The sequence below is a fragment of the Megachile rotundata genome, chromosome 16, assembly GCF_050947335.1.
Source record: "Megachile rotundata isolate GNS110a chromosome 16, iyMegRotu1, whole genome shotgun sequence".
NCBI classification, from domain to species: Eukaryota; Metazoa; Arthropoda; class Insecta; order Hymenoptera; family Megachilidae; genus Megachile; species Megachile rotundata.
Genome location: NC_134998.1, coordinates 12865537 through 12891169, shown reverse-complemented (window position 1 = coordinate 12891169; position 25633 = coordinate 12865537). Strand labels below are relative to the sequence as shown.

General features: G+C 41.9%; 1 protein-coding gene across 16 annotated transcripts in view; it reads right to left on the bottom strand.

Annotated features, from left to right (window-relative positions):
- RhoGAP100F (Rho GTPase activating protein at 100F) overlaps nt 1-25633 on the bottom strand; it is a 53696-nt gene that overhangs the window by 24245 nt on the left and 3818 nt on the right. For 6 of the 16 annotated variants that reach the window (XR_013040844.1, XR_013040842.1, XR_013040843.1 and 3 more), the window contains exons 1-8: nt 10312-15839; nt 9765-10223; nt 8708-9690; nt 7845-8646; nt 7363-7749; nt 6840-7278; nt 2484-6746; nt 360-2413 (exon numbers count right to left, since the gene is read on the bottom strand). Coding sequence is in view for 12 of the 16 variants with exons in the window: in XM_076540993.1 (XP_076397108.1) it covers nt 360-641 (282 nt within the window). In the remaining 4 variants the exon portion in view is untranslated. Of the gene's footprint in view, nt 1-359; nt 2414-2483; nt 6747-6839; nt 7279-7362; nt 7750-7844; nt 8647-8707; nt 9691-9764; nt 10224-10311; nt 15845-16788; nt 17033-17959; nt 18224-18502; nt 18863-19463; nt 19567-20440; nt 21940-21961; nt 22205-22575; nt 23317-24122; nt 24259-24340; nt 24666-24745; nt 24958-25036; nt 25609-25633 lie in introns of those variants that run through there. The other 10 variants (XM_076540996.1, XM_076540999.1, XM_076540995.1 and 7 more) reach the window with 7 other exon arrangements.

Here is a 25633-nt window from a genome sequence, read left to right as displayed (position 1 = left end):
ATCTGCTCTGAAATTCATAATTAGCATAAATACATGTTCGAAGCTAGCTTCTCCAGTGCGTGCACAGGTGTATAGTTACAAACAGCTTATTTCATTCATCCTGCTGTCCTCGCAGACACTTAGTACTCTAAGTTTGAATGATACCTAATCTGAAAATCATAACTAGCACAAATACACGTTTCGAGGGCGCGTTGTTCTTGCAGCCACGTTACCGTGTACTCTGCAGAGATTCCTGGAATTCATGATCACTAAATGAAGTGATTAGAATCGACATAATGGAACTCCGCCACGTGAGGTCAGGTACAAAGTGGTACACAATATACTCGGTATCAGGGAGAGCACGAGAGTAGGAAACGCACCCCGTGGAGGCATGTGAAGAGGACGAGCCACGCGGCGGAGCCGCACATCCGGTCGCACAGGGACAATAAAGACATCCACACTTGCGCGGCCGATTTGCAACCCCTTTTGTTGGAGGTATCCTCGGGAAACCCAGCGGCGAGCTCCTCACCCTTCGTGCAGCCCTCTGCGCCCCTCTCCAAGGCCGTTCCCGGTTTCCAGGAGCGTTCCTCTTTGCGTCCGTCGGTCTCACCGTCCGATTTGACCCCGGTGCTCACGCGTTTCGTACCAGTCCACGTATCCATGCGTTCCCAACACTGCTCTTCTAGGATTCGGCGAACGTGAACAGAGAGAACCGGGCCAGCACCGTCGGTGCACCCTACCGCCCTTCCTGACGGCTCACCCTTCGAGCCTGACCAACTAATTTCTCACTGGTGGACACCACCGCGCGTACACGAACCGTCGACCGGCCACGCGACACGGTAACGCGTATTACCTCACGGGAGAAGAAGCAGCCCGAGCCACCCCTGTCGAACATCCTCGCCTACCCCATGCTGGCTAATATGGCGGGAAGGAGCACTCTCAGGAGCGTACGAGGCGGCGCCTGCGCCCCCTCGTTTACGACAATGCCGGGAAAGGGAGTGTGGGTGAGTATCGACCCGACGTGACGTCACCTGACCACTCTCGCCCCGTACCCTGTCTCTCCCACCCCTTGATTCTCGGTTACGCTGCCTTCCTTTTCCTCTCCTCTTTATCTCCCTGCTCGCCAATATCGCCTTCTCCCTCTCTGCTTTACCGGCTCTCTACTCTCGTCTATGCTTTCCCATTTGCTTCCTACTTCTTCGCGTTTCTTCCCTGATTTCTGACTATGATTTTGATTTCGCGTTTGTCACCTCTGATGCCCCGAGAGGCAACTGGTCGAGTTTATGTATTACAGGCTGCAAGTACTTGGACCGTTGAAGAAGCTTTACAAGAATAATAAATTGATAATTTCACCACAGGCACATTGTGGTATGACGTGTTAGGTATTGGGAAACCGAGACTGGTATCATTGTACGATTACTTCCTTTCAAGTTTCCACCATCAATAACTCTTCAAGTTCATCATCTTCGACTATCAATATCCCTTTGTTCAACCATCTTTTTCTACGTTCTTCATTTCTCACGATTTACGGGGAATCCTAAAGTTGCTCTTCCACCTTCATGTATTTGTCTCCTTTTACCTCGACTTTCTTACAATCGGAAATTCTTGCCATCTCATTGTTTTTACTTCAACCTGTTTTACCTCCTCAAGATTTATTGATTTATTCGGCTTTTATATTTTACGATACGGCTGTTCTCTCCTTTAATTGCAACCGCTCGTTGTATCTCGTCAACTGTACCTTTCTAGTGAAATCAATGATCTGTTTTATCCTCGAGGTTCATTCTGGAGTCGGGGAAACCGCTTGCACTTGATCTCGCGTGCTTATTCTTTACCCCGCTTTATGTAAGTTATAGGTCTCCTCATTGACGTAAATAAAATTAATTCTGGAGTACAGAGACAGCTTTGCGGGGTCAACGCCCTGTACCGAGCACGATCAGATTTACAAATTTATTTAGAGATTAGAAAGTTGCTTTCTACATAGTTGTATCAATAGGTTTCCTTCTATTCGCACTGGCCTCAAAATTTCTTTTCTAATCTCGGGGTTGCCGCCGTTCGTAGATTGCACTTCGTGCCCTCAGAATCTGCGTCGAGACGCTGATTAGCTGCAACGATGTTTGACGTCGTCGTTGTTATAGCTGCTAAAGCCATTTCACACGCCAAGGGAGAGAAGGGTGAGCTTTCTCCACTTGCTTCGACGTCGTGCTCCATGAACTTAACCCAGGCCCCATAAACCTTATTTAGTTAGCGCGCTTTGCTCGTGGATCTTGGGTTCTTGAGATTGGTCCACCGTTGTGTGTTGCCTGCTTTTATCTAATTATCCCTTTAGGTGGAAATTTCAATGGCGAACGTAGACATTCATTTAATGTGCTTTGATGACTGGTTGGTTAGACATTCCAAGTGTGTGTGTGATGTGGTTTTAGTCATCTGTCGTGACCTGAAGAAAAAAGGACAGAAGATGATGGAAGAGAAGTTTAAGATTTACTGGTGGATTTACAAATAATTACCTAACAATTTTGTTGACATCACGTGTGGATGCATCTGCATCATTTTGCAATATCTTGCAACGACACTATTTTCTTTTACTTTATGTTCAAAAGCAATAGCTACCTCATTATATCGAAAACTTCAGTTTTCAAACACTCGAACGCTGTCAGCACGAAGTTAAAATGAAACTGCGATTGTGTCTCTGTACCGTCGAGCTTCTACTTCTGTTCTGCATATTCTTCAACTGTCTTTTATTTTTCTTCTCCAGACATCTTTTCAGAGTTACAGCTCAAACGTTTTGCTATTGGAATACCCAGATATTTTTTAAACGATTCATCCCCATCCGTTTGCAAATTTCTCATTGCTTCTACCAACGAGTTAACGAATAAATTTCGGTGAAAGGTAAAAACCTCGAGGTAAAACGTAGTGCTTCAAGGAAAAGAAGACACGGGTAAGCGATACTGCGGTTGAAGGTTCTTGAAATTTTCGGCACTTGTCTATCCCCTTTCTCTACTCTCCTCACGAGGGTGGTTTGTATTGTGGCTTCAGAGTGCTTTCAGTTCGCTTCTTTCGCCTCTATTCTTGTTACTCTCTCATCCGTTCCGATGTTTCATCGCTTATTTGGCCACTTTATCTATTGCGTTGCTCAATAGTTGGTTATTCCGCCTATACGTTTATTTTCCTCTTTCGAATACTCTTCTTCACTCATTCGAATCTTGTACATTTGGTCCAATCAATTTCCATATGTGACAACTTTTTTGAACATCCCATTTCTTTATGCTCCCCATAATTTCCCATTTCTCCCCTTCTAACCGTAGTAATCCTCGATTTCTCCTAACCAGCTTCTTTCTGTTCATCCACTTATTTATCTCTTCTTCGCGTCCCATCTCTCCAGCAAGTCCAGCAAACCTCACGATGAAACTCGACGTCTCAACCCCTCTGGCGGGGAGCTGTAACGATTCGTACGCCGTAGCACGTAGTGACGTTACCCATGATGGGGGTTGGCGATGGTGGTAACGATGGTGTTGGAGGTGTCTAGTAACTTCAAGCTACTGCAGAGGGCCTTAATAGCATATGCAGACTCCAGATTAACGTCTCAGCATTCAAATTACGCTTTTTAGTCTTCCTGGGATAGATACCTCTCCTGATAATATTCAGATTAACGCCTTTTTCACCGAGTAATCAGTTACCCTAAGGACATTTTAATATTTGTAAAAATACTATAAGAATACAGTTTAAAATGTGACTTTTTACCATATGGATGCATAAGATCTTACAATGGCAAATTAAGAAGGAAAATTTCACCTTCGCGCAAGCAGGACTTTTTCTCTGTCGGCATCAAGGCCCTTATTCAAGCAGTATTAGGCAAATTATTTCGCGAGCAATTAATTCGAATGGGGCCACTTTTCTCTGGCAGCTCGGCACGGTATTAGAACGTGGTAGTGTTTCATTGAGTTTCGAACGAAATTGTGGGGCGCAAGCGTGGCGACCTTTTGCCTGAATTTTACGGTGGTGTCCTGACCCGTGTCGACCACCCTCGTGGATCCTCTCGTTTCGCGTTGTTTCAGCGTTTTAACGCAATTAACGCGTTCGCTCGACTCGTCGTTGCAATCGTTAAATCGCCAATTGATTCGACGACGATTTTCAACCAGCCCATCGATCTTCCGCTGATAAACGATACCACCGTTATCCCTATTGCCTCCAGGGCTTTGTCCACGGTGTTTCGCGATCGATATACAAAATCGTACGCTCTACAATAACATATGATTTCATACATATTAATGCGCGTGCACAATGTACTAGGCAGAAAATTGTGTTAGGCTGTTGCGCATCAGAAGTTTGCTAAACACGTGTAATAAATCCTCGAACTATGAGGACATTAAGTACTGTATTTTTAAAAACAAACTCGGTTTATTTATTGGACCAGACTCAACGAAGTCGTTAACGAGAAAGAAGAGAGAAGAGGATTTATCGTTTCTATCTTCTAGGTCCCTGTGCAGAGGGCGAGTTTAAACGCAGCGTGAAGCGTTAAATGAATTACTTTCGTAGCTTCAAGTGACCGTTTCGCGTGCGGAGAAGTGGGCAGACCACGGGGAACCGAGAGGAGGCCGATTAAGGGTCGAAAAACGTGGAGGAAGAGGTTGGCCTAACGTCGAAACGTGTCCCGCTGTGCTCAATTCTGAGGATGGCCGATTTAACGCGGTTCTGTTTCAATTTGGCACCGCTCCATCAGAACCCACCGTACAACTTTGCTCTCAGGATGAAATCCACTGGCGGCCCATATGAAAAACGATTTGGGACGCCTTCGGGCAACATCCTTTTTTATCGCGTTAATAACTGATGAAAATTGATAAGTTTGAGGAAGAATACTTAATTGCTTTGCATTCTGAGAATACCATTTTCTTGAAACAATTTGGTGATAACATAACTGCAATCCCTCTAATGTTAGCTCGCTTCTGTAGCAGCTTTGACGGATTATATGCTCATTACAAAACTGAGATTGTGAATTATAATCCTCTTTTGTATCTGCTCCATACACTATAGTTAACATATTGTTCTAAAAACCTTCATAATCTGCTTATCTCTGCTCACATACTTTCAAAACATGCATTGGGTCTTTAACGAATCTGAAAAATAAAAATCCTGTACACTGATCTAGTTACAGAGAAAAAAACGACTTAAAGAAGAACCATTCTAGACAAAAGAGTTAAATTTGGATTCAAAACAATGTAGGACATCGATAACGTTTGAACAAGAGGAAGAAAAAAAAGGAAGAGAAAAATCTCTTAAACCGCTCGTAACACAGAGAGACGAGATCAGGTCGAACGATCAAAACCGTAGCGTAGGATACGTCCAGTGTCCAGTGGTCGAAAGAAAAAAAGAAGCAGAGAAGCGGTGGGGGGAGCCAGCAGGGCGCAGAAAACGTAAAGCTTCGCTACTGCGCGTAGTAGCCCGGAAGTATCAGTAGTAAAACCGTAGTAGCAAGTAGTAAAGGCGTGTACGCAGGCGTACGCACACGTTCGGCATCGTTCGGGGTCGAAAAAATGTGCCGCGGTGGGAGATTCGAGGACGAAAGAGAGCGAGAAGGAGGATCGTTTGCGGTTCGCCAGAAGGAGACCCACCGAGCGAGGGTAGGGAGAAGCAAGTGGTGGGGAAACAGAAGGAGAAATAAGGAGGGGAAAATAGGACAGACAAGGACATCCATGGAAGGGAGAAAGTGGTGGGGATGTGGTTGATAAAAAGGAGATATAAAAGAAACGGGGTAGATGAAAGAAGAAAAAGACACGAAGCAACGAGTGGAAATGGAGGTAGTGAGAAAACTACTACAGGGGAAAGACTAAAAATAAAGTAGGGGTATGAATTTTGAAATAGACTTATGGGGTGGGGATACAGAAACAGAGTTAGCAAGAAAGACAGTAAGACGTGTTAAGATGTCGATGCAAGAAGAAAAAAACAGGAGTTACCTGGTGCGAAGACATACACGGAATAAATAAGACACTCTAAGAGACAGGTTGAAAAATAAATTTTGAGATGCGAATATATAAACGCACAAAGACAAACTAGAAGGAAGAACCGTAATACAAATTGCAGATGCGTATCGATGCAATAAAGGTAGCAAAAGAAGAAAACAGCCAAACAATAATGCATCATACCCCACACGTGCAACAAAAAATCTGCATGAAACAAATCTAAGAAACAGAAAGAAGCATGTTGGAAAAATTGAGAAACAGGCTAGAAAAGAGGGGTAAATCCTGCAATACGATGCTATGGTTAACGCGCCTGCGTCTCGCGATCCTGAACTGGCTCGAACTGAACTGAATTCATCCATTATGTGTGTGTGTGTACGTGTGTGTGCGTGGCATCTCCCCTCTTTCTCTGTTAGCCACTGCCTCTCTCTGTCCGGGTGTTTGACCACATTTCCACACTGGGTCTGTGTGCGCGCTTTCCCGGAGGTCGATGCACGCCAGTGTGCACTCTCTATGTGTCTACCAGGCTATGTGCATACATACGGGGTAGTCCGAGAAGTATGTGGCCTGTATGTACGTATCCAAGTACGTACAATACGTGACATATATTGCGCCGGTGTACCGGCTTTTTACCAAGTTAATACGGCTCCTAAGCGAAGCGTTGATTGCAACAAAGCTGCGTGTCCAATTTTTTTTTCTCACGGATTTCCAACTCCCACACTTTCTCCGGTGATCCCCTCGTACCGGGTGAACGGTTTAAGAGAGTGCGCGATTAATGAAATTTCAATCTGAATATTATGGAGCGATTTTCTAATCCTGAAATTGAAAAAAGATGATGGATACGTTGATTGGATTTAGGCGCAGGATTTTATACGAGATTAGTGTTATAGGAAAGATAATTCTTGTTACCCTGAAATTATCTTTGAAGTTCCGAACTAAGAATACGAAAGTTTCCCTGAAATTCCGCCGGCTTGAGAAATATTGAAATAAAAGAAAATAACCACTTTGCTTTAATTAAAGTTATGAGTTTCCCTGAATTTGTTTGCCTGCTTCGCAATCAAGTTTAAGTATCTTGCAATGGGAGAACGGAGCAATAAAATTTTGGAAAACTTCTGTCACTGCAGTTAAACCATGTTATTTGTCTTGTTCCAGTTTCATTAGACACACGTGAGTGTTCCTCCTCAACTGGGTCACTTTTATTGAATACGTAGAATGCTTTTGGGAATTTGATATTGATCCCAAGTATCTTTAAAACGTCGGGAATGCAATAGCAAAATTGTTCCATCGAATGTCGACATCCTATCGATGTCCTGGCGCCGAATTCTTTTCTACGAAACTTAACCGAGTACTGTAACACAATATTCAAATTAATATCCTGATTAGGTTCCTCGATAAGTTCTACTCGAGAAAACATCCACACAAAAAAACATACTCAAAGTCTAAAAATTGCTATCCGCTTCTTTTTCAGAACTTGTCCGTGCGGTTTGCAAACGAGCACTCGCAAAAAAATGTGTGAGCTATGTGTGTACGAGTGTGTAGAACAGACGACATTAATGGTCGGTCTCGAGTGCAGTGGTCATTAAACTTTTGCAATTAGCAAAGTAAATTGCTGGTAACCTTTCGAACTCACAAAAGAGCGGCGTTTCCATAAATTAATAACGCGCTCGAGTTCGTCTGGCAAATTGTAATCTTCGACTCGCTGCCGAAGCGCTGACTAAACTTCTTAAGATTTGTCTACGAAAAAGATGCGTTCTTCCTGCACGCTGAAGGAGCTCTCTGTGGCGAACAGTTAATTATCGCTTCGATAAACTACGTCTTCCTGAAATGGAAAATTCAGAAGGAAAGAAAACAGTCCTCTATGTTAATTAAAGAAAATTATCTTCGAGATGGGTCCTTCGAAGAATTGGTCCTTACTTCTGCTATCACTTCATTCTGCATCCATAATGTGAAGAGAAGGAAAAATATTTTGCCTTAGAAGTTTAATCTTCGAGCTTCAAATTGATGTGCCACAAGTGTTCAATCTTTACGTCACAAAGTCTTGTTACATTTTGGATGTTTTAAAATAAGAACTTGTCTTGTCTGCTAATCTATATGAACCACAGTTACCAAAACATCTTCTGATCAAGTGCAATGAAATGAAAGACACGTTCGCAATGAAGACTGCAGGGAATGCTATTCCACCTCACATTTTTCCTTGACAAAGAATTAACATTGTACCCTATGAACATATAGATATACACATGTATAGCACCGTGGCGCACTTTAACGCCTATGTGTGTGTCTACTTCTCAAAAGAGTCTCCAGAATGCGACTTCGATAAAAAGAACGCTACGAGTGGGCTTTGAACAGGCCTTGAAGAGAACTTTCGACTCCGGAGCCGCCGAGTCGGTCACTCGGAAGATATCGTTCCGGAATCGGCCACGTTTCCCAAGGCTTTATCGGCCAAGAGAAAGAGCCGCTTATTGGGTAATCCTGCTCGTTCGTGCACAAGCTACGCCTCTATAATCCTATCGAAGAAAAATACAGTAGTATCTTCTAGCTACTCGATTTCCTTCGTCCAAAAGAAACAGAGGAAAACCCGACGTATACGGATGATTATTCACGACGTGCTCCAAAATCGGACAAGAAGAATCGTGTTACAGTTCCATCCATTCTACAGTTTTTTTTACAAAATCTCTCCACAATCTTTTATTAGGAAGCTTCGAATTGTCTGCAACTGTAAAAGAGTGTTTATAGCGTTTGAAACAGGTGTTAGATCGTCAGATGTAGGGATTTACCTTGCGCTTTTCAAAACTTTTTTAACAACTTCATCATCCTATAGGCTTGCAGTGAAACCTACCCCATAAGAAATCTCAGAAACAAAGTTAATTAAACATTCCTGAGGCCTCAAATCAGAAGTTTCTTTTGAAACGGGATCCATTTCTTACAGAGGCCAGAAGCCAAGTGTAGGAAGCAATCAAAACGACGTGACGTTGACAAACCAGAGAGCGTCGCCTGTGTGCAAATATCGTAGCGAATATTCACCACGGTATAATGATATTTCTGGTCGGGTTTTTCGACTACAAAAGGTTGTTGCCCCGTGCTCGCATAAAAATGCACACCGTGTCTGACTCCAATAGGAGCCTTGCTGCTCCAACTTTTTCAATAACTCGCGTGAAAGGATTGCCTTAGCCGGTGTACAGAAGTCGTGTCGCCAAGAATCGGCCATGGATTAAGCAAAGAATTTTCTGGTCCAATTAGCCCGTGCATCGAGACTTTCTGCCTTCTTCTCAACTCTCTACGACTTTCAATTTATCAATTTGTTCACTAGCGCGCGACGTACACTTTCTTCGGTTGAAAGGAAACGTTCACACTTTCTCTGGGTCTACTTTGTTTCTCGGTGCACGAATTTTCCTGAATGTCAGAATAATTGGAACTCGTTTAATTTCTAAAATCTTGAAGGGTAAAATAGGGGTAGTCATAGTAACACGAAGAGAATGATAGTTGATGCCTGGAAACAAAGTTTGTCAGGATGAAATTTATCACGGTTGATTCGTGAAGATAATATAATTAAGGGAGACCGTCGGCGAACGCTCGAATTATCTTCAATATACGTGGAATCAAACGTATATGCTGCGGTTGTGACGATAAATGTCCAATAATTTCTTACACCCTATGACAAACTTTCCAGCGTAACAGTGATCGAGTTACGAGCGACCAAAGTTTTTTTCTATCAATTTAACTAAACCGAGAAATTAATCTGTTTCAATCATTCCTTTTTCTAAAAATGAAATACAAAATTAAAAGGCAGGAAATAAAATAATTAAAAAAGAAAGTAGTGTCTGAAGTATTTACCTGTTCATTAAAAAAGAGTTAATGAAAAAAAAGTAATAACTAAAGAGCGAACAGTTATCCGTGCACAGAGTTCATTTCTGATGGAAATAACGTGTATGTTTCACAGCTAAAAATCCTCTGGATTTCATGTATTTCCTCTTTTTTCGCTTGTTTCTTCATTTTGCATGCACATCGCTCGATTGACCCATAGCATCGCTTTTTACCATGCATATCAAAGATATCGGACACACCATTGCTGCAGTATCAACACGCACACACATTCACGTACACAGAGCAAAGAGCTTCAAATGAAGCGCTTGCAGGGCTCTCTTCAAAGCCGAATATGTGGCCCATTTACAATAAGCAGGGAAATCCATGCAATGTCCAAGCGTACTGCAGCTTGTATCAGATTATTTCTGCCACTTCGAACTTGTTCTTCCTTTCGAATTATTCAACCCAATGGAGAGGTAATCAGTCTATCTGCAAATTTCAAGATGGTTCTTTAGCTGTTTCAGCTTCGTTCGATGGACTTTGGGATTAAATCTTGAATACGTAAAATGTTTCATACCTTTGTCAGCTAACTATAAGTTTTCTGATCTTATTTATTTAAACTAGTAGAATCAAGTTTAAGCATTATTAAGAGTAGTCGTCGAAGAAGCCTGTAACTTAGTAACATTATCAAAGGCAGTGATTTAAATCATTTTGTTAATTCGAATATTTGCTCGCATAATTCAGATTTAAAAGTATAAAGTTACGTCATAAAGAAGAAACAAAGCCCCCCCAAAAGCGGACCACATCCTGACCAATAAATTCAGAAGAAACTCCGGGAGCTAACTCGAGGATTACACCGAAACTTAGAGCGGGAGATAAAACGGTTTAAAAGCGATCTTTAAAAATTAATCGTGCAGTTCCGAGCCTCTGTTCATAGTCACACGGCACGATTTATAGAGAAGGGTTTACACGGAATCGAGAGGGACACTCGAGACTCATTCTTCTCGCATGGATTGTTTCGGCGATTGCTGTCACCGATATTTTTCCGCACCAAGCGCGGACTACATCCCTTTTCCGCTCGATTTTATGGAAAAATTTTTATTCGAAAACAATAATCCCCTACCACCGACCGCGTCCATTCTCCATTCCTTTTTTCTCTCGACGGAAGCTGCGGAACATCGAGATGAAAAATTTTACCGGACATTAAATACACATCAAAAAATCGTATTTCATCTTCTGCTATTCGGGACAAATCTGTGGGGACCTCCGAGAAATCCTTAGGAGAGCCTAATAAGTATTTGGAAAGAACTTTAAAAGGATCAGTCAGAATCAGAGCCATAGAATAGAATCTATTGTCTTCGAATGAACTCGAACAAGAAGGGTAGAACAATTATTCTTTAACGTGTCAAACCACGTATCGGAACGAGTTGATAGCTTGATGGTTTGAAGAATTTGGTAAAGCGCGAACTAGCAGAAAAGAAATGGGAAAAGTAGCCGAGTAGGCGCTTAAAGGGAAGCGAAATCAATAGAAAGATCAATCTTCCCGAAAACTAGCCGTTGGAGCTGCAAAGAAAATTTGCAGCGATCCGACAAACGAAGTTAAAAAGGGAAGAAGCGATCGCGCGAGTACAAAGGGTGCGCTGCGTAAAGCGAGCGATAAAAGGCGTTTCGAGTGGCTGCTCCTCGGGTGATTAACCGTGGCCTTCCACCGAATCAGCTTTGAAAATGCTCGTCGCGAATGATTTTTAATGAGACCGAATCCGCACAGCCGGCGGTGTCGTCCTCGGCAAACAAGAAGTTAGCGAGGAGACCTCCTCCCTCCATTCAGCTCGGCTGCATTGTCTCCGCGATTGCTAGCACCGATCCCACACAGCCTCCCTCCTTCCAACCCTCCTTTTGACTCCTCGTGTCCTCGGGCTCGATGCATCCCTCTGTCCTTTTCCCGTGGGATCTTTTCATGCGTTTTCGCGGTGAGCCACGGCCACGAGGGCTCACCGGGAGGGGTGCGCTCCGAAAGAAAGGAGAGAGAGAGAGAAAAGGCATCGTAACGATCCGACTGCTCCAGTTCCGGTATATGGAACGTGCGAGAGGGATAATTGCGGCTCGCCTGAAAATCAAAGGGACTTCCGTTTCGTCCGACATCTCCAACCCTTTCCGCCGTTTTTCGCCCCATTTTTTACCCTCCATCCGCCTATCTCACCCCGTTTTACCCTTCCTTCCGTGTCCCTGCCTCGTGTCTCCTTTGTATCCCCTTTTTTTGTCAAATTATCGGACCCGGTTTTAGGCTATTTTGACTTTCGGCAATGGGGCTATTTACGATCGCGAGCAATTCTCTTTACAGGGGGTTCAAAATTAGGTTAACCTAGTTACCTCCAATGCCTTTAACCCCTTGCATTATTTTAACGAGTCAAAATTTGTTCAATTCCAATTATAATTTGCATAGCCAATGATTGCATAATAACATATGGACATAACATTTCACATTTTTTGTCTGTGTTAATATTATAGCTCTAACAAGTCAGTTCTGACTGACGCACCTGACAAATAAGCCATAGTGGTTAACGAAGATTTTGTACGAGTGTTCGGTGATTCGAGACACCGATGGTAGAAATTAAAAACTGATCGACAAGGACTAACTTCCCTCTTTCCTCGAACGATATTAAATTGCCAAGAGACATCGACCGATACCTTTTTTTCAATCACTGAAATTGATTCGTCGCGACGCAACGCGAATGTTCTGACATTTTATCGTGATTAAAAAAAATATCCAGTCGTTTTTTTCGAACGGAGGAAGAACGATTTGCCGCGGCGGTAACGCGCGACGCTGTTGAGCCAGCAATAATTAATGGAGCTCACGAGAAAATCGTTTTCGCCTTCAGCTTCCTGACTTGACGCTTTCTAATCAGCACTCGTTCTCGCGCCCGCGGAAAGTGTTTCGAGATTCTACTTCATAATTCCACCATTCTTTATCATGTTTAATCTCCGCCTCGGATCATTCGTTCTCGCTCGAAATATAAACCTAGATTAAACTCTACCGCGACTTAAAACAGAAAACCTAAATATCCGAAGGATATTTCTTCAAAAGAGCAAAGCCTACGAGAGTCGATCCAGAAAATCAGAATCTACGTGACGATATATCACGCAGCATCATCAGACGGTCCATTTCAATCGGAGTCTATTGACGCGACATAACGCGTTGTCAGTTTTGATTGATATAACGTCGCTTGCGATAGGATGTCGTACAGACTTCATCCCTGATTTAGGGAGAAATCTTCGGAATGTCACTAGACAAATAGAGCGACCGCGTTGGATCTCCCTGGGTTACTCTCCTCTTTATCCGCGCGCTTTATTTTACTGTTCTCTTTCGGTTCGAGCCCTAGTGTGCCTCGCAACGCGACAATTAGTCCTCAATTATGAAACCTCCCTCGTGAGAGTAACGGGTGACCCGGAAAGCAAGGGTGGCGGAAGGCCGTTTAAGGACGCGTCAGATGTGTACTCCCCAGCCACCCGGTCGCTTTCTCTCGAGTGTGCGTCGAGGCTGTGCAGCCGATCGAATGCTTCTTATACACGCATACTTTTCGTGCCGATGCTAAACCGATGAAGGGTCGTCGCCGTCCGTAGGGGACTAACTGTTCTCTACGGGGTGCTTCGAAAGTGCTGGACCTTTTCCACTGATCGTTAACTTTTTATAACCTAAAAGCAAATTCGATGTAAAAATTTCGCACGTGTAAAATTATAAAAGAAAATATAAAATATTAAACATAAAATGATGATCACGGAAAACAATCTTTTCGACCAGCATCGACCGAGCAGTGTCGAGCAAATGAAAAGGGCAGAAAGGGTCACAGAGGCCAGCGAGAGATAATTAGATATTGATTTCGCATTAGAGTCGCGTTAAGATAGACGGCTATTCATTAACGTGTTATAACGGAAGGGGTCTTCGTTCATTGGCCGATCTATTAAAATCAAAGGATGGTCGAGACCTTCTGCATATTACTCGTTCGTCCAACTTTTCTCCCTTTCTCTCCATTCTTTTGCCTTTTCCCTTTGAAAAAGCTCCCCCTATTGTCTCATTCCGACTGCCTCACCAGCCCAGTTGTATCCCCGCTGATGAACCCGGAGATCTTGGATGTACCTTATCTTGCTCTATTTTTCTTCAAACAGATATTATTTTAAACGAGCATCTTGCAAAAATCTTCCTTTCTTCCCTCCATTTTCTTTGAAGCATGGAAATCGATAATGTAACATTTTGGTAAAGCGACGGAATCTTCTCAAATATTTAGCTTGCCAATTATTCTCGAATATCGGAATAAATTTGTAAATTTACCGTGTCTATAAAAAAGCGCTATTAATTTCGTAAACAAAATCGATTGTTTAAGAAATTTTTACGTGCTGGAGTACGTTCGAGACAAATTTGGGTCGCTGTTGAATCATTTAGTTAACAATGATCCGGGTCATGTCTATATTTAGCGGCTGTCGGTTGTACTACAATCCATTTCTAGGATTCGCAGCTCCAGGAATAAGAATTCTTTCTAAAGAAATAATCTTGAGGTGGTCAAGTGGTTACGGATAAGAATACACCTTATGGTTTATGCTCGGTTATCGATTATGCGAACGCATATAGATACCTTTCGAATTTGTCTTCACAGTCGAGCTTTCCTTCTTTTAGTTTCAAGCAGTCCTTACAGTTAATATCGTTTGAAACTTTCTTGTTTGAGTCTCAAATAACCCCTGTGCAGTTAATATTGCCTGAGGCCTTTTTGTTTCAGTCTAAACAGCAAGCCTTTTGCAGTTAGCACTGTTTGAGCCATTTACAGTCCGGTTTATTACGGTTAATACTACTTGAAGCATGGAAGTGCATTAATTACAACAAATCCAGATCGTAACGTCTCAAAGGTCCGACTACATTTCTCTTCCCTCGTTTCCTCATTGACAGGAAATTCAATTCCTTACAAATTCCGGAATGTTGGTAGAAAATTAATTAAATTAAAGAGATAGGAATTGAGTTTCGATGAAAATTACTGATAGAACAACGCGACCGGAGGAGAAGAAGAAAGTTTCTCGGCGTTTCCGTTCATTGGAGAGCAGTGTCGCAAACCTCGCTTACAGTCCGGCCCCTAAACGACGTCGTTTACTATTTTAATGACGTCATTAGTGGGATTTAAATAAACTTGTTCGCGAGCCACTTGGTCCTGCGGCCTCGCGACAGTTTTATTCGTCGTTGCCACCACGTTTGACCACATTTACAGTCCCATTACTGCTTCATTTTTCGCCAACTATCATCCCGCCATTATTTCCACGCGTTTTCGACCAACGTTCAAGTGGTAATTTGCATCAAACTTTAAGCTGAGAGCCACGAGTGCTATTAACCATTGTTTCAACCAACTATTTTGTATTAATTATATCTAAAACTTTGCTCGGTTATTTTCTATACACTTCAAGCTCTAAGCGAGTGATGTTTCATACTTTTATGCGATGAAATCAATCTGATACATCAGTTAGGTAGTCAGCCATTTTGTACTGATTACATGATTTTCATTAAAGTTTCAAATAAACGTGGCGCTAGTTTTAAGTCATGAGAGTATACTTGAAAATAGACCAGCTTACAATGTGTGTAACGGCAACGAACGCGTTAACGTTGCAGTTGGTGGAAACGCGACGGACTTAATAAAGCGTAAACGCGACAGATAATAACGCGAAATAATAGGTTGTGAAATGTTGAGCCGAATGGAACGTTTCCAGGCCGTGGTAGCTCGGGGGGTTGTTTTCGAGGGACAATATAAAAATGACGCGACAGAGCTGCTGCGTAGGCCTGACGACGGCGTCTTTTCTTTTCCGCTCTGTCTTCCATTGTCTCGCTTCCCGTTGAACTTGTGCACATGGCTCGCTCTCAAAAGCCGAGTTAGAGATTCTACGCTCGTCAGACGTCAACGAGAAGGCCGTGATATTTCGCGGTGATCTACTGTCAGTGATAGTCTCGAAGATGTGGGCGTTCAGTTTCAGCAAATGTTTTCAGCCTTATCTCTTCGTGTACACCTTCATTCACATTTACATCATAAGTAGCCTTGTAGATGTTGGATCGTTTTTAGCTATGAAAATAAAATATTGCATAATGTAGATTTTCGTTTCGAAAATAAAATTACTTTCTGTATTAAAATTTAAGTTTATAGTTTGTGATTGTATACTTCTTCAGTTATGCTTAACAGGACATTCATCTTATAGCTGAATATTAATTTAAATGGCTGACATTGCATAGCATTCTAAAAATTATTATACGCGCGTTGATGTATGATCTTTCCAGTTTCTTCGCAGAGATGCGTCATCCATGTTTGCAGAATGATTTCAACAAAAAATCAATGAGAGAAACACAAGCGTTTATTTGGTCGGCTTCGTATCACTGAATAGAACAGAGAATAATGGCAAGTTGCCGGATATTTGTGGGCGGCAACGTGACAAATATATATAATAAAAGCCGTGCTGTTCCGCTCCATATCACGATATTGATTTATAACAAGCCGATATCAGCAGCGGTGTTTTTGATTTCCATGCACAACGCGTGTTTACCGAAAATTTGATATCTCAATATGGATATTGAAATTGAAACTCTGGCCACCCTTGATTTCCCTACATTTATAAAAGTTTATACATTTTTAAACAAAGAGATATTCTCCCTGTTTGCTTTCAAATGTTTTCGCTCGTATAAAACATTTGTACAAAATATAATTCCCATTGTTAAAATTGGGGCTACTGATTAGATCATAATGACTATGAACGAGATCCAAACTATATAAACTTCGTTAATCAATACGCGATTGAAGAACGATGAATATTAATAAACGGTAAAATATCGGTGATATAAAGGCGTGGAGAACAATCAATCAGTTCCAACTGAATTCTCTTCAGACGCATCAACTCTGAACTTGATCCCATCCTCGTGATCAAAGGTCCTCATGTTCTCATGCAAAGCAGCCTAGTACATACATATATTCGCGTCGAGGAGCTGGCTGGGTTGCAGCTGCAACGAGCATGCATCCTGAAGAGGATAAGTACTCACTTTTCTGCGGCCGCAGCAGAGCATGGTTGCTGCACTGCAACCACGGCGAGCCGTCGACGAGAGTTGAGGCTGATGACAGACGTAGCTGAGTCGTGCGCCCCCTTCCCGCTGCAGCTGCACCACGCGCACCTGCAGCTGCACCTGCTCCCGCTCCCGCTGCCCTTGACCGACACCGACTCGACCACCGTACTTGATGCGCACGTGTTTTCGCCACTGCATGAGTTCGGTGCGTCATGCCCTCTTCCTGAAATTCATGCATCGATTAATAAACTAGATCCGTAACATTTAAGAACAAGAGAAATAATCTTGTACGGCACTGATCGCTGCACGCACGGCCAATAAAGTATTCCAGGGTGCAACGTAGGGTTATCTCAAAAATATGAGCAGGATTTAACTTGAGTAGCGTAACGCGAGGTGCGTGGAATGCCTCATGTATTATTTATGTGTCTTATAAGAAATTTAGAAATTTTTAAAAGGGCAAATGGAAGGCTCCGCCCCCTAATCTTATCCGTAAGTGGCCTATGTTGCACCTGGGTGTACCTAATGGTGTAATATACTGTGTTAGTGGAGCAGCTCGTAGTCGCAAATTTTTGTAGAAGCTAAAGGATTCCAGGAGTTACCTCCTCCCGGAAACGAGGACAAAACGATCGATAACAGGAGAACCACCGTTGAACGTCTGTATAATCTCGACCGTGTAACGCACACTACTCCCTTCTACTACTTATTTTATGTTAAAACGAAACCGTAGTATCCTCTTCGGACTTTAATGAACTTTTGCACATTCATGGATTACGTCATTACTAATAACGCGATCTATTAACATGCAAAAAGTTATTAAAATCTGAAGAGGATATTTAAGAACTGATTCCCTTAATAAGTAGTAGAATCACTTATTTTTGTTATGTGTGTGGAATATCTAATGGTTCTTAATAATTCAACAAAAACGAGGAAACAATTCTTTAAAGTGTCAGAATCTGATTGTTGAAATTAGACAACCTGTGTAGCCTTGACAGAAGCGAAAAAACGGTCTGGAGAAATACGAGATCTTTGGATTGACCTAATAACTCTATTTCCCAATAGTCAATACCCGGGTGAGTTAATTTATTAACGGAGATTCATCAATTCGTCTCCCAAATGATCGAGTGATTTTAATTTGGCACGCGATACGTACATTCCCTGGCCTCATTCTACGCTTGTCCTCGTTTTCCCTGGCATTTCCCATTCTGTATTCGTGGTTTCTTTTTTTTCTATCGATAAAACAGAGTCGCGGATACATCGATTATCGAGGTATTCCGTATTTCTTCCACCGGTTTCATCTTAATGAATTTTTAATAAAGTAAGCTACGCTGATTAAATCCGCACTCGTTAATTAATTGATCGTTTATCTCGAGTCTGCTCATAATGCACTATTTTTTACACCAGTTCCTGGTTTATCCTAAAAAGAAAAAATTTAGTTAAACTTAGTAGTGTTGACATTTGTGATCATCTTTAGATACTTGAATCTCTACATTCCCATACATTTTTAAATAAATTTTATCTCTGTTTGTATCTCCCTGTACTTGCAGCTTGCAACCTTACATCTCCATTTACTTGTACACTAAATCTTAACATCCCTACACCCTTAAACTATATTTAAATAAATGAATCAACTCTTTCTAGTAAATAAAACATAATGTAAACGATGAATTAATGACGTTATAAATAAAAAAACTACCAAGTTTCAAAGTCCTTAGAGCGAACAATCGATCGCACGTGGCTACGTGCAATCACAGTTCAGTCAGGGCCACAAGAGTTATGCCAGGAATCTCATAGGCAACGTCCATCACCGCTGAACGTCTTCAATTCAATCGGGTTACTATGCATACGACATTCTGTGTCAAGCTCGCGGTGGCTCATTAAGAATCAATGAAATCCTGAACCGCGTGGGGCTGTCGTGAGGCACAACCTTGACCTCCCTTGACGGGTCTTCCCCTAAAAAGGGGTTGGCCCCTCGTGCACCGGGGATATTTGTTGGATAATCCCGTTTCGCTTCAACTTCTTTCGACCAATTAATGCAACGACCCACTTGCTAAAACTAAAAGAAAACGGTAACTAAAAAGAACTAAATAAAATTGTAACGTTACAGTACTGTTTACCAGTTGCGTTATTTCATACGTGACTTGTTCGCTTCGTGATTTATTAATTGGAGCTTTTGCTTTCCGCGTTTCCCTTTCCTTCATAAAATAAACAAAACCGCAACAAATAGAACGTAAATATTCAGAACCATAATATTACAAGACTGAAACAGTATTACAAAATTCTCGCTTAAATAAATAATCTCTAACCACAGAACATTTAACACACAAATTACAAGAATATCTTTTTAAAACATTTAGTCGTTTGTTAACGTTTAAATTTCAAAGTGGAGTTTCATCGGCGCTCGCATAATCGATGCATATTCGAGGCACGCACAGAGTGCTCGGCACGGGAACTGGTGTAAATTCGTTTCAGACTGAAATATCGTGTTGCATCGCAAAGAAGAAACGATCGTGTTCAGAAAGTAGACACATCATGCAGATAATTCGTATTTCCAGAGTAATTTGCGAACAGTGCAATTCTCTGGGCACACTTGTCAGTTTCAAGATGCCATACACATTGAGAGAACGATGAAAGTATGAGGCATGCTTTATCGGTACCTTCTAAAAATCATTTCTCGTGCGAAGGGCCGACGGGTCCCTGCTCGAGTAGATCTGAATGGTTTCTCTCATTCTGATTCACGGGTCACCCTCTCCCACTCTCCTGAAACACAGGAAAGATTATTTCTTTATGACTGCATTCGCATGAATCTGATTGTAGACCAAAGACACAGATTACATTCTAACTTTTAAAGTCTACACTCTTACATTCTAACCATATATACAAATATTTTTCTTTCAAAAGAACTTATTATAAAATAGCTGTTAAAATACAGAAATAGTTACAATATAATTGTTGAATGTGTTTATAAAAACTGAAGTTGATTGTAGACCAAAGACACAGATTACATTCTAACTTTTAAAGTCTACACTCTCACATTCTAACCATATATACATATATTTTTCTTTCAAAAGAACTTATTATAAAATAACTGTTAAAATACAGAAATAGTTACAATATAATTGTTGAATGTGTTTATAAGAACTGAAGTGATAAATGCTGTATCAGAATTTAAAGCAGCTATTTCTTTTCAAGATACTTCTATGACTATCAGACGTCTACATTTCCAGAAGGCAAGTCCCATCGACGTATTTTAAAAGCTTCTCGGTGAAAATTCGAAAAACTCGCGTAAGCGTTTGGGTTCGACAGGCAAACGGGCAATAAAGCTTCCCAGGCATCTCCATGGGGAAACGCCGGCGTTTAAGCAAGGGAGTTTTCAATATTAAATAAACTCGATACTCCTATCCTTCTGATATCCATTTGTCCTGCTTTTTTCAATAAACAGCACATTACAAAATCCTGAACAGCTCTAACCATTTTGAGTACAGAATTTTTAACAATTGCAAACATATTCTATTACACAATTACAATAATTATTTAAATACTTTGAACAAGCCTTATCTCTGAACAAAATATTTCAAGTAGAGTACTGAATCTCTCATTCTAATTACGCAATTAACAATGAAATCCTTCTTACTAGCTCACGTAATGATTCGTCCACGAACATTTAAAACGAAGAACAAAAAATCACCTATGTCCCGCACAATCAGAGCTGACAGGTCTGCCACGCTCATGACATAATTGATAAAAAAATAAAAAAGCAGAGGATAAAAAATTGTCCACGAGAAGGCACACGCGCGCGTGCACGCGAGATTGACTGCACAGGCCACGCCAAGCGTAACTTAACAACAACGCCGTACACGCCACTTAACGCTCAACGTCGCGCGACGATTTTTCGTACTCTTTGAAGACGCGACTTTCACGGGGATCACGCGGACTCAAACTGCGCGAAAACCTACATGGCGTCGTTCAAATAAAGACTACTGCGCAAAATCTTTGTCGTAAAGGAGATTCGATCGTCTTTTGGTCCATGTGACATCTATCACTTTCCCAATAGATCAAACTTAATCATTTTCCTCTCAGAAAGAAGAATGGAAATTGCTCATATTTAAAACCTTCTGATTCTATAGTCAAAATAGTTGCAACTACTTACACTGATATGAGAAAAAAATGAACAACATGCTAACTTATAGGCAACAATTTTACCCTACTGAGTAAGTTGAGTTTATGAAGTGAATTGATGAAGAACATTGCTTAAAATAATTGAAAAGTTTAAATCAAAAAATGTTTCAAATTGCCTCAGAGTTATTTTAGAAGAGATATGACTATTGGTTTTAAACAGTTTACCAAAGAAGTCATAGCTGATACTTGATACAATAGGATGAAAAGAACCAACGAGATTTGCCACGTCGGCATTCAACTGGTTCCTGAACATCATTGTCCAATTCCGCTTTCCGTTTCACGTTCTATCGATTACGAAGACACAAGGAGACTCGTGGCAATGAAGAAATATAAAACAACACTCGTAGAGATCTACATAAAGAAGAAATTATCTTCGATCTAAAGAACGATGATCTATTTCTTGATCCTGATCTCGAGTCAAGAACTTTACGCAGATACTTTTTTCTAGAGGAATAAAGACGGGCACACCGGTTGCTTTAACGATATCATTATCTTCAAAGAAAGTTATAGGAGGTGGAAAGTAAAGCTATTTATACGCTCCTCTGCTTTTCGCCCTAGGGGTGTCGTTATTCTAATTATGGATTTCTCCCGTATAAAGTGAGTTAGGAATAATTTTATCAGAGAAAAAGAAATAAAAATCGATTTCGAAAAGAGTGGTGTTAAAAACCAGGAATCATATCTGAACAAAAGATGCTTCGGTGTAGACGGTTTAAACTTATTAACTGTGTCTTTGATCTACTGGAAAATGAGCCTATTAAATGTTCTGAAGCACAACTGTGTACATTACACAGACACAATTGCCTTCACGTGTTAATATCCTCACTTCTATGATTTTATCAATAGAAAGCAATAATAGATATTCATATTGAATATTTAGAAACGTTTCAAATTACCCAGACAGATCAATCGTCTAGGTAATTAATTACTTGAAACTGAGAAGATGAAAGAAGACGATAAAATTATATAAAATAACTACGGGAAAGTGTGATAAGATGGCAATAAACGCGGCAGAAGCTCGCGGGGCACAATTTCGGATTGCACGGCAGCGTAACCAAGCTTCGATCGATAAGGGATAGGTTTAAGGGCGAACGGCTAGATTAAGCACGGCGATCGCAAAGGTCTCTCTTCTCACTCTTCATCGCGTACGTCTCTGGAACGTTTAGCGAGCGACACCTGTCAGTGGACGTGGACTTGTGACGAGAACACGGCGTGCATGGTTCTAAAATAAAAGAAACAAGCGACAGAAATGAAAAAGAAAATAAGGAAACTGGGTATATGAACTAAGCGAAAAAAAAGGGGAGAAAGACTAGGAGGGAAAGGGCGCAAAGAGAAAAAGTAAAAGAAAAGAAGAAAAAAAGAAGAGGGAGAGTAGGCGAGTGAAGCACGATTTCGTGGTGGCGTGCCAGAGCCGATGGTCCCGGACCAGCCGATCGATATACCCTTTTTCGAGAGTGCCTTCAACCGACCCTCCCTCGGCACGCTGCCACGTACCGCCTTCTTCGCCTCTTCTCGAGGAATACACGCGTGTCGCCGCTGCCCCGAAATCGTGGCTCACCGAACGAACTCTCGCGTGCAACTTCTTCGACGTACCTTTCAGCGGCGACGACGAGCAGCTTCGAAGCCCGGGAATCCCGCTGGATGGTGGCCGAGGCTGTCTCCTCCGATTTTTCAGCGGCCAAGAAGGAAGCGGCACGAGTCTTCCGGTTGCAGCTTTCTCACCTCACCGTATAACGCCACGCGGGAATCAATACGCGCGCCTGCCTCAAGCTTCTCCTTCTCTCTCTTTCTCTCCCACACGCTCACTACTACTCCTCCGGCCTGTCTCTGTCTCTCCCCGGCTCTCCCTGTCTCTTCCGCGGTTCTGCACTCCCACGAGCACTCTATCCGTCCCTCCGTCGTAGTTCCAGTCTCTCCAGAGGCTGTGCCACCTCGTGCACTGCGAGAACGCGGGACGAGAAACGAGCCTGCCTCCTGCAGGAGGCGACTCCCGCGACTTCTTTAACGCCTGGACCAAGCCAGCCGAGACGAGACACGCGTTGCGCGGACCAACTTCGCACGGAAACCGAGCATTCGCCTGACGACGGTGTGCAACGCACCGCGCCGCATAACCACGACTACCTGGAGCAGCCGGGCGGACATGTTGGTCGAGGGTACTGCGCACACGCGCCCCCGGCACTTCTCTTCTTTTCGCGTACTCGCCACGGCCCTCGCTCCTCCAGACGACGCTCAATCAATTTTTCTAACGGACGAAAGTCGATTTTCGAGTTCCTTCTTCTATTTCTTTTTCTATTTTTCAAGATTTCTTCTCACCGCAAACTGATGCTGACACACCTACGGACCAAGTTTTTGTTAGAACAGGAGGATACTTTTCAGAGAGAGATTAACGACGAAATATGGGCTATTGTTACTTTGAGAGCTCAATGAGTTTATTGATTTCGACGTGACTGAACTAGTTGAATATCTTTTAGCTTTTTTTTTATTTAATGCAACAGGTTATTTGAATTCATTCATGAATTTTTTGTTTGAAAGGTGGTCGAAATACTTTTGTTAAAGAAGTGATTATTACTGATTTCTCTAGGGTGATATTGTCGTGTTTTATAATAGATTCGAGAACGAAAAAGTTGTACAATGCTAAAGCTAATCAATTGTCCTACTGATTTTACTTTTCCTTCTTACTGCTTTGAACATTCTTGCGAAATTTACTTTTACATTTTTAAATGTTCAATTTTATTTCCCTGTCCTTAATTCATTTAAAACATTCATGACCCTACGATTGTTTCAAATAAAATCGACTATGGAGTTACACGAAAATGAAAAAACTCTGTAAGATTTCCCTTCGATGCGGAAAAGAAAAAAGCAACCGTAACTCTTGGCGAAAACTAAAATATAGATTCGCCTAGAAAATTGATTCTGTGCCACTGTGCGACGAGTCCTGACTCCTTCTGCTCGTTCTCAGGCTGTCGAACCCTCGCACGCAGACGTCGAAATTTTTCTCTTCCGCTTTTCTCTCCTCCTCTCGTCGACGACAGTGACGGAGGAGCGTATGCACCTAGCTACGTCGATTTCAACGGCTCCAACGAGTTGTATTAAATTTCTTGCCCCATGGTAAATAGCGTTCCATACGAAACAATACTTACTTCCGTGTCTTTTTGCTTCTCGAAGATTCCGCAACCAATAGAATTTTTGCAGAATTCCTTCGTTAAACTCCTCGCTTAAAATTTTATAGCCGGAACGATAATGGTTCGTGGTAAAAGTAGTTTCTACTTTTTACGTCTAAAACGTGGAGAGAAAATTACATGTTGCTTCGATTTTCAAGGAAGAAATACAAATGTTTCTCTTCGTTTAAAGTCCATACCTCGTTTGAATAGCAATTTGCATGTTCAGGATTGACGTTGTTCGAATTCCAGTGACCCCGGTTCAAGCCAGTATATCCTGTTTCACGTACAGATTTTCCAACGTTGAGCGTTGAAACTGATACACTCTAGCTGAAAGACAAGTAACTTTCATCGATCTTGTTCGGTGATCCCATCATCCCCTCCGACTGCAGGGAATCCTCTCTCGTTTTTGCGTTTAATTGCTCGTCACGGCGATGAGGCTCAAGCCTCTGAACCCGAATAAATTTGAAAACGGTTCTCGGGAAATTTTATCGAACGTCAAGAAAAAAGCTCGTCCAATCTTTTCTACAATCAATGAGTACGAAATCAAAGCTGCACAATTATAATTGTTTCATTACAGAAATTTGCTAAATTATTATTTTTACCACAATCAATTTGATCCCGTTAGAGTACTGTTGTCGAATTTTCACTAGTTTTCAAGATTCAATCACTAGCAGTGTTTGGGGCCAAATTACTGCATCTATAAATTGTGTAGGAGGATCTTCCTGACTTGTTCGTTCCGTTGGGACAATTTCTCAACGGTCAGCAGGGCCGGCACGAACAGAGTTCTCCCTGGTACTTTTAAAAGCTCCATGATCTGTAAAAAGTTCATAGTAATCTTAAAGTTGCATACATAATACACATATATAACATTTATAAACATTTAAAAATATTACGAGTTTCAAATATTCCAATCTTGAAATGTCCTAAATTTTGAGTTAGAAGCTTTTCAAGTCTAAGGGGTTTTAAGCTTTAAGCACTCCAAGTTTGATGCGTTCTGAGCTCGAACTATTCAAGTTCCAAAGTTTGAGGTGTTTTAATCTTAAACCGTTCCAATCTGGACGCGTTTCAATGTTGAAGTGTTTTAATCTTGAGGCGTTCCAGGTTTTAGGAACCCATCTCCGCAAATGTTCGCACCAGCCCTGACGGTCAGGGTCGGCTATTATGGTTTTCTCCCCGAAATCACGTGCAGTAATCACCGTATTTTACGAGGTGCCGTGAAGTAGCAAGTATTAGGTCGATACAGCAGACCTAGCCACGACGCCGCTTCTGAGACACGTTGATTGCGGGCTGCGTCGCTAATTTTTTTTCTCTCCCCCCGGGTGAAAGATCGCAATCAGCTGGCAATTGTCATACAACCGTTGCACTGGAGACTGCACTGCGCGCTAGACTGTATGTTAAAGAGGAACTCGGAGGAAATACGGTCTACCATGATCAGACTGGTTTGCCAAACGTTTTCTGGAATTTTCTGAAATAAAAAATGTGAAATGGTA